This window comes from Galeopterus variegatus, unplaced genomic scaffold (genome assembly GCF_000696425.1).
Source record: "Galeopterus variegatus unplaced genomic scaffold, G_variegatus-3.0.2 Scaffold447, whole genome shotgun sequence".
In the NCBI taxonomy this organism is placed as follows: domain Eukaryota; kingdom Metazoa; phylum Chordata; class Mammalia; order Dermoptera; family Cynocephalidae; genus Galeopterus; species Galeopterus variegatus.
Genome location: NW_007726558.1, coordinates 402,425 through 415,495, shown reverse-complemented (window position 1 = coordinate 415,495; position 13,071 = coordinate 402,425). Strand labels below are relative to the sequence as shown.

The 13,071-nt window shown below is 36.8% G+C and overlaps 1 protein-coding gene across 2 annotated transcripts in view; it reads right to left on the bottom strand.

The window, feature by feature from the left end:
• Positions 1-726: 726 nt before the first annotated feature.
• The window catches only part of YIPF6 (Yip1 domain family, member 6), a 30,912-nt gene continuing 18,567 nt past the window's right edge, over positions 727-13,071 (bottom strand). The window contains exons 3-6 of one of the 2 annotated variants that reach the window (XM_008568854.1): positions 8,960-9,002; positions 6,572-6,697; positions 5,680-5,837; positions 727-3,943 (exon numbers count right to left, since the gene is read on the bottom strand). In XM_008568854.1, the coding sequence (XP_008567076.1) occupies positions 3,825-3,943; positions 5,680-5,837; positions 6,572-6,697; positions 8,960-9,002 (446 nt within the window). In that variant the 3' untranslated portion in view covers positions 727-3,824. The remainder of the gene's footprint in view (positions 3,944-5,679; positions 5,838-6,571; positions 6,698-8,959; positions 9,003-13,071) is intronic. The other variant, XM_008568853.1, reaches the window with a different exon arrangement.

The window sequence follows — 13,071 nt, the reverse complement described above, 5'->3', positions numbered from 1 at the left end:
TTCCCAGATGCTGCTGATCAGAGTGTCCCATTACTCAGGTAAAAGAACAAGTGTTATCTACCTCCAGTCAGTTTTAGGGTACAAAGGCTAATAACAGAAAATATACACTGGGGAAGGAGTATATTCATTTCATGTAGATAATAATGTAATTCAAAATTGTGTCTTACTATGCTCTCATCTAATGTGGTATTCCTATTGTAAATCAATTCACTGTGGGACCTTGGGCAATTTACTTAACCCTTCTGTGCCTAAATTTCCTACTTATAAAATGAGAACTGCAGCACTCTATGTCAAGGATTAGGGGAGATGCATGAAAAGCACTGAAAAATAGTACCTGGCCATATCAATAGAGACAGAAAGCAGATTGTGGTTGTCAGGGGCTGAGGTTAAGGGGGAATGTGAGTACCCCGTTTCTTTGTGGAGTGATGAAAATGTTCTAAAATTAGATAGTGGTAATAATGATTGTGCAACTTTGTGAATATACTAAAAACCACTGAATTGTACACTTTAAAAGAGTGAATTTCATGGTAAAGCAGATCTCAATAAAGCTGTTATAAAAAATTATTAAAAATATAGAATAGTGTCTGGCACACAATAAGTGCCCAATAAATGTTAGCTATTATTATTTGTAATATCATTGTCATTATTACTATTTGGCCATCCTATGGCCTAAGTAAATACCTAGAAATTCTCTGCTTTTAATAAAAGATGACAGAATCTAGAAAATTGTTTCTAATTTACATACATGGATTAACATTCATACATTTATTTCCATCCAAATGTCTCAGAAACTAGTCTAAGAATCACAATTTCAATGTTTTACACTGGACTAAAACAGCTGCATGCAATGGATGTCTTATCAAATCAATATAAGCTTTAGATAAATTCTAGTGACTTGATGTTACCCAAGAATTTGAACTGACAGGAGATTTTCATTTTCATCTCCAGGAATAAACAGACAGTCCAAATACAGTAAGTAATTAGATTATATAAAGTACACAATTTAATCTCCAAATAAAGGCTTGCTAGACCTCTAATCACATTTTGAGTGATACTGCTCATAAAAAGACAAATACAGTAAACAGTAAAATGCTTAACAGTCCCATGCACCTCACCTCGTCAAACAACAGAAAAACCTCACCACAATGAAAAGATCAAATTCAATTCCCGTAATACACCTCTTAAGAGGCAAAGGACTAATGGTTGACGTTTAAGACCATACTGCACATTCAAATATGTTGGTATCAACTGAGTTTTTATAATCTGAACAGCAATTAAATCCAGTCTTCACCCTTCCTATTGCTAAAGAATATGACAATGGAGTCTCAGCCTTAGAAGTAGGAGCAGTAAGTGATCATTCATGACAGCAGTGATACACCACATTCTAAAGTGATGCTCACATGCTTGAATTTCATCTGAAGCATGAAACTTCCCAATTCCTGCAACAGGGTTTCCTTTGTTGGAGTCCCCTCCCCTTCTAGTCCTCATTTCTATAATCAGCCATGCACCTTTGCAGCAAATCAGAAAAAGCTGTGTTGAGGATTACAACTTTCAGACATTCAAATCTTCTGGCACAGAAAGCAATGCACTCTTTTTTCATATATTAAGAAAATATTTATTTATATCTTCAAACTGACCACGTACTTTCATAAATAGATAATTAAACCTCCATTTTATTCACCTTCATTTAAATCACATAAAACCATTCCCTAAATCACCCAAGGGCAACAGATTAATACATAGAACAAGCTGCCTTAATACCCCATATGTATAACCCATCTTCCATTGCACACACAAAGAAACCCCCAAACTGGTCACCTTAGGCCTCTCTGACCAAATGTTTAGCTTGAGTAAAATTAAGTAAAGACTTAATTTCCTTTGAGCAGCATGGTTACTTCTCTACTAGTGCATTATAATCACTGGGACAGATTATAAAATAACATTGGGAAAGAGATATTTTTAGTGGGAAGTTAGAAAATTTCAGACAATGGAAATGGATGATAACTTAAGACCAATTTCAAAATTAGGATCAGTTTCAAAATATTTTCTTTACCAATTCAAGACTGAAACATGGGATCAGTTTCAAAATATTTTCTTTACCAATTCAAGACTGAAACATGAGCTTTGTCTTACAATTTAAAAGGTAAATTGCAATAAATGCAAATATATAACCAAAAACTCTGGACAAAGCAGGAACACAGGGGACCAACTTTGTCATGCTTTGTAATTGAATATCATTCCAAGAACCCTTTGGCTTAGTATTGTTCACTTGGTTAATCTGCGGATGGAGAAAATTAATTTTTAGAATTGTATGTCTATGTGTAGGTAGTCTTTCAATACAAAATGAATATTTAAATTCTATGATAAAGAAAAAAATGTGGACTAAGAAATTCCTATCTTTATAAGTAACTGTATATTTACAATGACTGTTTTCTGCCTGATTTTGAATCTCTAATTATTAGAGTTCTTCAATGTGCAATTTATAGACGGCGACAGCTCATATTACCTTAAAGGAGCCCTTTTTAGCTAAGAATCAGCCTGTCCCAGACACTCTGCTCCCTGAAAAACCTTCACACTTGTGTGCATAAATATCTGTGAGTACAAGTAGGTGCACATGTGCAAAATGTACTTGTCTAAAGGGCTAAATTAGCTTTATTAAAAAAGTCTAAAACCAAAAAAATAAATTATTTCCCAACCCCAAAAACAGGTCTATGAAAAAACTGCTAAGTCCACTATGAAAAGGCAGCAGCTATAAATGCAACTCATCCTACGTCATGCTCTAAGCATCTAGCTGTTCTGTTAATCAGTCATCAGAACACTAAATCCCTCCATGTTCACATTGTTGAATGCAGGCGTCTGATTTTTTACTTTCTAGTTAGAGGCCAGACTACACAGAATAATAAAGAATTCCTTATAGCTATGCTGTATCCAAACTGTCTCATTCCACCCTTAAGAGAAGCTGCCTACATGACAATATGCATTTGAGACCTACCAATCTAAATTTCTGAGGTCTTCTATTTGGATTAGCTCCAGCATTAGACCACTGAAAATTTCAGTCAAAGGAAAATTACATGTTGACTGCTAACATTTTAGGTTGCATATTCAGAGCTAGGGAGCAAGATTAAAAACTGGAGTGCCAACTGAAGTGCTGTTAAGCATGGCAGAAAGGTGACTATACAAAAAGACCAAAGAGACTGATTCTTTAAATGTCCTTTGCTTTTTTTTTTTTAAAGCAACAAGTGTAGAATTTCCTCTGATCAAATCTGAATATTGGTTAATGCACATTTTATCCTCTCACATCTATGAGCTTCCCCTCTTAACCTGTCATTGCCTTTTTGGCTTAAGAGAAGTAAAAGAAAATAGATGGACTATCCATTCTTATTTATGAAAGAGAGGCATATTCTAATAGTCATAAGGCAATGTGTTTAAGAGCTGCACCTGAACTGGTATTCTCAAAACTGAAAATAGTAACCAATTCCATTCAACTTGGAGGATGTATCCATGTGCTTTCTCAGTCATCGGTTGCCACCCAAATAGACCACAGTGACTCCATCATGCCTTAAGGAGGCATTATACTGTGTGTAGTATGCACATGTATTTAAAAAAAAAATAATAACATTAAGCGGAAAAGGACAGCCTTTCAAATATCAGCTCCTTACATAAGTGGCAACAGTGCTGTACGGCTCCCTTTTATTCTCCTCATCTACCCAGTTACCAAATACCTCCATAATTAGACAAAAGAGGACCAGAGACAAAGCTCCATGGTGAATTGCATCTTTCAGATGAGTTTTCAATTCACTGGTTTTTAATTTCCATTTCTTCATTTACTGAGGAGTAAATGTGAGAATCATCCAACTGATGACAAAATAGAACAGGAAAACAGGATAAACGGCAAGGGCCTTACGGTTTGGAGGCTGGCTATCAGCAAGAAAAGCTGTAGAGGCTGAACAAAACAAGACAAAACAAAAAGGAATATTTAATACAGTAATACTGTCACAACTACTAACATTTATTAAACTTTAATGTGATTGGCATAATCATATTTATAATCCTCAGAGAAAAAGGCATTCTGCAGCATAGTTTACCAGACAGCTAAGGGCTTCTTGTTTCAAGTACTAAATAAGTACCATTTTGGACGGAAACCTTTCTAAATGGGGTTTCTTACCCTTTTCTGAAAAGTTATTGAACTGTGATGAACAGGCTTATAAAGATGTGTAAGGATATTTGCTCCTATGGTAAATGTCTTCATTTTTCAGTTAATTGTTCTTTTTATCAGCTCTTTTAAATGCCATCCCTCTTATCCACCCAAGAAAAACCTACTCATCTTTTTACTCAAAGATCACCTCTTCAGGAAATCTTTCATGAACAATCATCTGGCATCCTGTCACCCCAGACAGAACTGCCCACTTCCCTCTTCTGTGTCTCCACTATACCCTGCACAGACTTCCATCTCCCACTGGAACACTACTGCCCTTAAATGTTTTCATGTCTGGATGCTCTACTACATGTGAACTCCAAGGACAGAGACCATGCCTAGCACAGTGCCTGACACATAGTTTGTGATTAATAAACATTTGCTGAATTAAAGCCTCTCTCTCTCAAGAGTTTACTTTCTGATCTGGTGTGGGTCTGGACACTGGATAACTAAGCTAGTGAGAACTACATGTATGGTAATTATCAGACTCTAAGTGAGGGAATGAGGGTCTCTCCCATGGGTAAAGCACTCAAGCTTAACATACAGTCTTTGGAACATCAATTCTGGCTCTCTCAGACCTTTTTTGATTATTTCTTAGCTTTCAACCATGTTCCAGAGCAATGAGATGTCACTGCACTTAAAAATATCAGGCAGTGTCTCTATCCCATTAAATCAGAAGCTAGAGAACATTTCTAGTTTAAGCTGGAACTTTAAGAGAATTTTAGAAGTGTAAAAACAATGAACACATAGCATTCATTGCTACTGCTATAGACCCTTCCTAATCTTTAGCAAAATTTTCTATTGAAGCAGAAAAGTATAATGATACCTACAACGTACACTGGAAAGTGGTATAGTATGGTCCTTAAGGGTGCATGATCCCCCTGGGTTTGAAATTTGACCCCCCTACTCACTAGTTATGTGTCCTAGGGCAAGGTGCTTATCCTCTCTGTGACTGTTTCTCATCTATAAAATAGGACTAATAATATTATTTATCTATTAGGGTTGCCATGAGGGTTAAATGAGATAATATGTGTGTGTATGTATATATATATATATATATAAAGCATTTACAACAGTGCCTGGCCTATAATAAACAATTCCTAAATGCTACCTATTATTTTTATTATGATTAGTTTGTCAGGAAAAGGCCCAAGTCATTTCACAAGTCACCTATGCATCGTATATACCAGGACTGAGCTGAATCTAGTGTAATCTACTTTCCCAATCCTGTCCATTATTTAAGGGGGAAAAAAAAAAAAAAGATATAACTCTCCACATCTCATAAGTCCAGAAACCTAACTTATATAATATGGACACCAACCCATCCCCATCAATGCCCTACTTAGAGCACAGGGTTCTATGGATGATACTGGGAGAAATATCACTCACATCTGACTTTGGAGTTACACTGCCTCTCATCTGGTCTTCATCTTTAACTCATGTTTTTGTCTGCTCTTCTACTGTAGAGATAAGTATATACTTACCAGCTATAGACCAGGCAAACATCACGATCACCACAAAAAGCCGAACCATGAAGTTTACGGGTCCTGGCTCAGCCAAAAGTACCAGCCGGCAAACCAGCATTGCCACTGTCAAAGGAAGTATACAGTAACCCAGCACACAGAGGCTCTGAAAAAAAGATCTAAAAACAACATACATCCACAAGGATCATAAATACAGCTTATGGATATCAGGACACAGCTTATTACACAGATTTGTAGATCATGGATTGTTGCCTCCCTCCTGATACATAAAACCTACACCCTAACATTAATTTTATGAGAACAGTCCTCTGTACTAAGCACATGCTTTTTTTTTTTTTAGCAGCTGACCGGTATGGGGATCTGAACCCTTGACCTTAGTGCTACAACACCGCACTCTAACCAAATGAGCTAACCAGCCAGCCTCAATTTTCTCTCCCCACATGCTTCCTCCTTTGCTCTTAAACCCCTTAAGAGTCAATAATCATCTAATACCAGATGACCTACTCTAATTCCTAGAGACCTCCTCTTCTCTCTGAACTTCTAAAATAGTGGTTCTTAATCCTTTCCAGTTTACATACCTATTTGAGAATTTGTTGAAAGCAATGGGCCATCTGTCCCCCGAAATGTACATAATCTTCTAGCACAAAAAAATTCTGCCTGTGATTTCAGGGACTGGAGAAAGTATCTGAAGCTTATCAAAAATTCCCAGATAATTTAAGATAATTTTATTCACCTAGGCTACCTCTGTCCAGTGATTTTAAGAGAACTTTCTCTTTGGCCCTCAGTTATTTTGATTTTTCTTTTAAAAAAATATCTAACTTGTCTGGTTTCCTTAAAATCGAAGATATGCTACCTAGCAAGAGAAAAAAGGGTACATTTTAATGATACTCACATATTTCCTCCAAGAAGTTTTGAGTTGAGGGTGATAGTAACTGCACCAAACCAGACAATGACAAACACTTCTGCAAACTGGGGCCCTCCATCTTTTTCACTATCTGCAGAGCCTCTTTGCAGCATTCTGAGACATGGAAACAGCAGGAGAATTGCCTAATATTTTACTTACAGCAACAAAGTTCATACCTAATTCTCAAAACTTTAATCAGATTGCTGCCCTATACCTCACCTGAAGATTTGTAATATGTAGGTCATGCTGAAAGGAAAATGTCAGAAGCATTTGGCAAGGCTCCCTTACCTCAAATTCCAAATGCCTCAGGACTAAAAGGGGTGCTCCATTTGATCTTGTTGGAATGTTTAAATGGATTACCGAGCACATTTTTTTTGTTAAGCAGAGGTTATAAACTGAAGGGCCAAATGTGGCTCAAAGATATGAGGTTTCTGGTTCATATCACATTTAAAATGGTTTTAAATTTAAGTTGACCTTATTTTAAAATCAGGAAGTTTCACATAAGAATATGTATTTCTAGATTTTCTTGAAAAACCAGAAGACTTTCTAACACTGGGCCTGCATTCCAACATGGCAACGATCAGGTGAAACAAACAGCAGCAAAGGGCTTACAGTTACCAAGTCACTACTGCATGCATTTACTTTACTTCTATAGCATTTAGACACATCTGAATTTGTAATTCTTGGGTTATGGTTTTAGTTCAGATATTTAAAAATGGAAACAATCTATAAACCCATTTGGTTGTTGATTTTTTTTTTTTTTAATTAAAGCACACAGATTATTACTAAAAGACTTTGCTTTGAAATTGAGTAGTTGAACAGTCACTTAAAAATCCTCTCTTTGTCTAAGAATTTTACAGATGTACACTGTTTTGGATTTTGGACTTAGAATACTTGCACTTGGTGTTATTTTTTCCAGAAAAACAGTAAGTAACAATAAGCTCACAACCTCTTCTTATTATATAGTATAGAGAAGTTACATAGTAAGTTTTGCCCCACTATGCTGCTTGCCAGCATGTGCAGGCTTTTGTATTCTACAGCTGTGCAAGAAGTCCTGACAATCAGATGCAAAGAATGTGCCAGCACTCATCACTTGTCCGGAATTCCCATTGTTTCAGCACAGTATGTGTGATGGAAAGAATATTAACTAGCCTGGAAGGCAAGAGACAGATACTGATCCTACTTCTGTCACTAGATATTTCACTTAATGCCTTGGAACTTCAGTCTTCTCTGCAAATAACTGGGGTTAAACTACATAATCCCTAAGGTTAATCTTTTAAAAGTTAAAAAAAAAATACATGCTCAGAGCTTCTAATATAAACTCTTCCATCAAGGCATTGGATTGCCTCCTTTGATTATGGTTATGGTTATGAAAGGCATAAGAAATAACACTCTACATTATTACCTAAATTAGCATATGCTCAATTTAAATTAAAAAATTAGTAGAGAAGCCAATAAACTTTTTGAATTTAGAAACATGAAGAGTTAGGCCTGGAAAGGATCGTTAACTATCTCCTTTTATAGATATGAAAGAGGAGACCTACAGTGCTTAGGTGGGAAGAGATGTGTGATAATCATGGAGAGAATAGGCCATCAGAAAACCTGAGGTTGAATCACAAGTCCTCAACATCTTTGAACCTGAGCTTGTTTGTCAAAAAAGGAAAACAATATTGAATTGTTGTTATGAAGATAAAATAAGAGAAGGTATTTAAAAGTTTTCTGTAAAAACTTCTACAGAAAAATCATTATATAAACTTTGGTTATTAGTAGCCCAAAGTCACATAACTAGCTGATAGCAGAGTCAGGTTAAGAATCCAGAACTGAATCCCAGTGCAGTATTTTTCCACTATGTCACTGGTATAATTGCTCTCTCCAATGGAACCTTCCTCTCCTTCTTCTATCCTCCCCCTTTACATACAATGTATATGGGAAAGCATAACACTTTGAAACAGTGTGATCTTGCTTTTAACTGTACCACTTGCTTTATTTATTCTCATTTATGTCCATATTTTTGGTTAAGTTTTAAAGAGAATTATGTTGTAAGCAAACGGTCCTTAAACCTATAGATACTTGATTTATTTTAATGATGGGGAGGTGCACGAGAGTAAATAAATGTTTATTGAATAGACATGGCTAAAACGGACTAAGAAGTCATTAAACAAAGGTGGGCATAATTTTCACATCTTTAATTCCACTATTTTTTAATTGATCTGGAATGCTACTTGCCTTTCCAGGTTTAGACACATAAGGAGTACAATATATTTAGTCATAAAAGTCCTAAATAAAATATTCTGCCAAATTTCCCCTTAATTTTGAAACTCCACAAAAAAGTCTAGTCTAGCTCAAACAATGAAGAAAAAAAATATAAGTACTTACAATGCAAGTGTCACACAAAGGATCAAAGGGCCCCACAAATCCCCTACAAAACAAGAAAAGAAAAAAGATTGCTAAGAAACAAACATGCAGTATTTTCTATCTTTATTCCAATATCTACCTCTCCCACACTTGGAATTCAGACATTGAGGCTCTCTCTGTCTGCCTAAGACTTCCACCTCTCCTATCCCTCTACTTGCCCTCCCTGCTCATCAATTCTGAATGTACTCCACATATACTCTAAGTTTGGTTCACTTCATAACTCACAAATCACCCCTCTCCCCATCTACTAAACCACATTCCCGCATGCTATAATTAAAGACCAATGGACAAGCACTCAGAAGACCTAGGTGCTCCACCCTGCACCCTCAGAAAGAATACTACAGTCAAGTCACTTCACCAATCTGAGGCTGTAATTAGGCAAAACAAGTATGATCATGACCATTTTACAAAAATAAAAAATGAAGGTGAGAAGGAAGTGACTTGCCCAAGTTTATATATGGGAAGTGGGACCAGAACCAAGGTCTTCTGATTCTTAGTCCAAAGTTCTTGCCACTCTGCCACACTGCTTCCCTTCTCCAAAAACTATAAAAGACTCTGCCAACATAAGATCTAACTAACAGTAGTCTGTAATCGATAGCCACTGAATTAGTTTGCCAACAGTTCAATAACACATAGCTTTAGAGCACAATTACCTTCCTCAACTAACCCAAAAAAGTACATATCCCTCATCTAACTTTAACCTAGTATGCACATAACTTTACCTATGAGAGACATGGAGCTGGCAAGTCAGCCCAGTTGGTTACAATACAGTATTGTAACACCAAAGTCAAGGATTCAGATCCCCTTACCAGCCAGCCACCATAAAAAATTTTTTAAAGTAGTTCTGGGCCACAGTCACACCCCTTCCCCACCACTGTGAAGCTCCCACAACCACTGCTGCCACAGCTAACCACACAACTTCATTGAAAAAGGGAGGTTCACGGGCAGAGCAGCCAGAAAGAGGTGAGCAAGCACAACCACATGACCCAGCGGCTCAACCCACAGACAGAATTAGGCTGCCCCCACAGTCCCACACACCGGGGTGGGAACTACTTGCACAGCCCACACGACTGCCTTTGACCCAGGGAAAGACATGTGTGGAGCTGTCGGTGACTGCAGAAACCCAGGACAGCCAAATAGACTATGGAAAAAAATTCACAGCTACCACCTCATCCCCCATTAGAAGAAACAAGAACCCAGAAAGAGCCTCTGAATGCAGGAAAGAGAAATCCCACCCAGGATCACTCATTCAAGCTGAGGAGCTTCAGTATACCCCAGTGCACCTTTCAGGGTCAATGACACTAGCTAGGGTGCCAAAAAGTTCACCCAGGTCAACCACTTGGCCAGGGAGTGACAGGGCACCCAGGCACTTTTTCCAAGAACTTGAGATCTTGCCCATGTCCTCTACAACTCAACAGTGTCATTCACTTCAGCAAGGGTCCACTATGTGCTCCCGTGCCTAGGCCATGAAGGCACTCACATGCAACTCTAACACTGAATACAGTAAAGATACCCACTCAGAGACTACACTACTGCATCTTCCAAGAACCAATACTAAAACACCCTACCCAATGGTCAATATAAAACATATCTACAGGGGGAAATCACTCTCCTGAAGGCCAACTCCAGAGTAATAGAAAAAGCAACTGCTATACCAGATGGTCAGACATCAACAAAGAGATATTAGAAATACAAAAAAACAGGAAAATATGACACCACTAAAGGAACACTATAATTCTCATGTCCCAGACCAGAAACAGCAGGAAATCTTTGAAATGACTGAAAAGGAATTCTGAGAAACAATCTTAAGGAAACTCAATGAGATACATGAAGACTTAAGATGACACAACAACAACAACAACAACAACATAAAAAAAAAAAAAAACAGGATACAAAGGAGGAATTTTACAAAGACATAGATATCTTAAAAAAGAAAGGAACTCCTGTAACTGAAGAATTTATTCAATGCAATAAAAAATACAGCTGAGAGCTTAAGCACCAGGTTAGAGCAAGCAGAAGAATTTCTGATCTTGAAGACAGTTTTTTTGAAATAACTCAAGCAGACAAAAAAAAAGAAGAAAAAAGTTTAAAAAACTAAAGAAAATTTATGACAGGTATCGAACAACCTTAAGCACACAAACATGTGATTCATGGGTGTTCCAGATAGAGAAGAAAAAAGAAAAAGCTTCAAAAACCTATTCAATGAAATTATAGCAGAAAAATTCCCAGGTACTGGGAGAGATACAGACTTTCAGATCCAAGAGGCTTAAAGATACCCAAAAAGATTCAATCCAAAAAGGTCTGCTCCAAGACACATTATACTCAAATTGGCAAAAAATCAAAGACAAAGAAAGAATCCTGAAAACAGCAAGACAAAAGTGTCAACTTACCTATAAGGGAGTTCCCATCAACTAATAGCAAACTTCTCAGTAGAAATTCTACTGGCCAGAAGAGAATGAAATGATATATTCAAAGTACTAAAAGAAAAAACTACCAGCCAAGAATACTATAACTAGGAAGTCTATCCTTCAGAAATAAAGGAGAAATAGTATATTTCCTAGACAAATGAAACCTGCAAGAGTTCACCACCACACAACCAGCACTAGAAGAAATCCTCAATGGAGTCCTGCATTTGGAATCCAAAAAGAGATAATCACTACCATGAATACACGAGGAAAAACAAATCCCACTGGTAGAGCAGATATGCAAATGAGAAAAAGAAACTATCTTACCACCTCAAAAAACCAACAAACATCAAAGACAAACAATAAAAGGGAAAGAAAGGAACAAAAGATATTTGAAACAACCAAATAAATATCAATGAAATGCCAGGAGTAAGACAATACCTTTCTCTAACAACCCTAAACATAAATGGATTGAATTCCCCACTCAAAAAACAGAGACTACATGATTGGATTAAAAAACTAGAACCAACTATATGCTGTCTTCAAGAAACTCACCTCACCTATAAATACTCGCACAGACTAATAATGATAAAATGGAAAAAGATATACCATGCAAATAGAAACCAAAAAACAAGCAGGAGAAGCTATTCTTATGTCAGATGAAATAGACTTTAAACAAGAAAACCATATAAAGAGACAAAGAAGGTCATTATATAATAATATAGGGATCTATCCAGCAAGAAGACATGACAATCATAAATATATACACACCCAACATTGGAGCACCTGGATATGTAAAGAAAACACTGTTAGACCTAAAGAGAGAGATAGACTCCAACACTCCAATAATAGCTAGGGACCTCACACCCCTCTCTCAACATTAGGCAGACCATATAGGCAACAAATTAACAGAGAAACAAAGAAGTTAAACTATAGATCAACTGAATATGGCAGACATTGACAGAACATTTCATCCAACAACTACAGAATATACTTTTTTCTCATCAGCACATGGAACATTATCCAGGACAGACCATGTTAGGTCACACATCAAGTTGAAACAAATTTTACATTTCAAATATCCTTTCGGACCACAATAGATTAAAATTAAAATTAGAAATCAATAACAAGCAAAACTTTGGAAACCATACAAACACATGGAAACTAAAAAAATGTGCTCATGAACAACCTGTGGGTCAAAGAAGAAATTAAACAGGAAATCAAAAAGCATCTTGAAACTAATGAAAATAAGGACACATCATACCAAAACCTGTCGGATACTGCAAAAGCAGTACTAAGAGGGAAGTTTAAGGCAATAAATGCTTACATCAAAAGAACAGAAGGACTTCAAATAAACAACCTAAAGTTTCACCTCAAAGAACTACAAACACAACAACAATCCAATCCCAAAATTAGTAGACGGAAAGAAATAATTAAGATCAGAGCAAAACTAAATGAAATAGAGACCCAAAAATGATACAAAAGATGAAACAAAAAGTTGTTTTTTAAGAAGATAAACAAAATAGACAAACCATTAGGTAGACTAACTAAAAAAAGAGAAAAGACCAAAATAAGAAAAAATGAGGGGCCGGCCCGGTGGCGCACTGCGCTAGTGCGCCGCTTGGGAAGCGCGGCAGCGCTCCCGCCGAGGGGTCGGAGCCCACATAC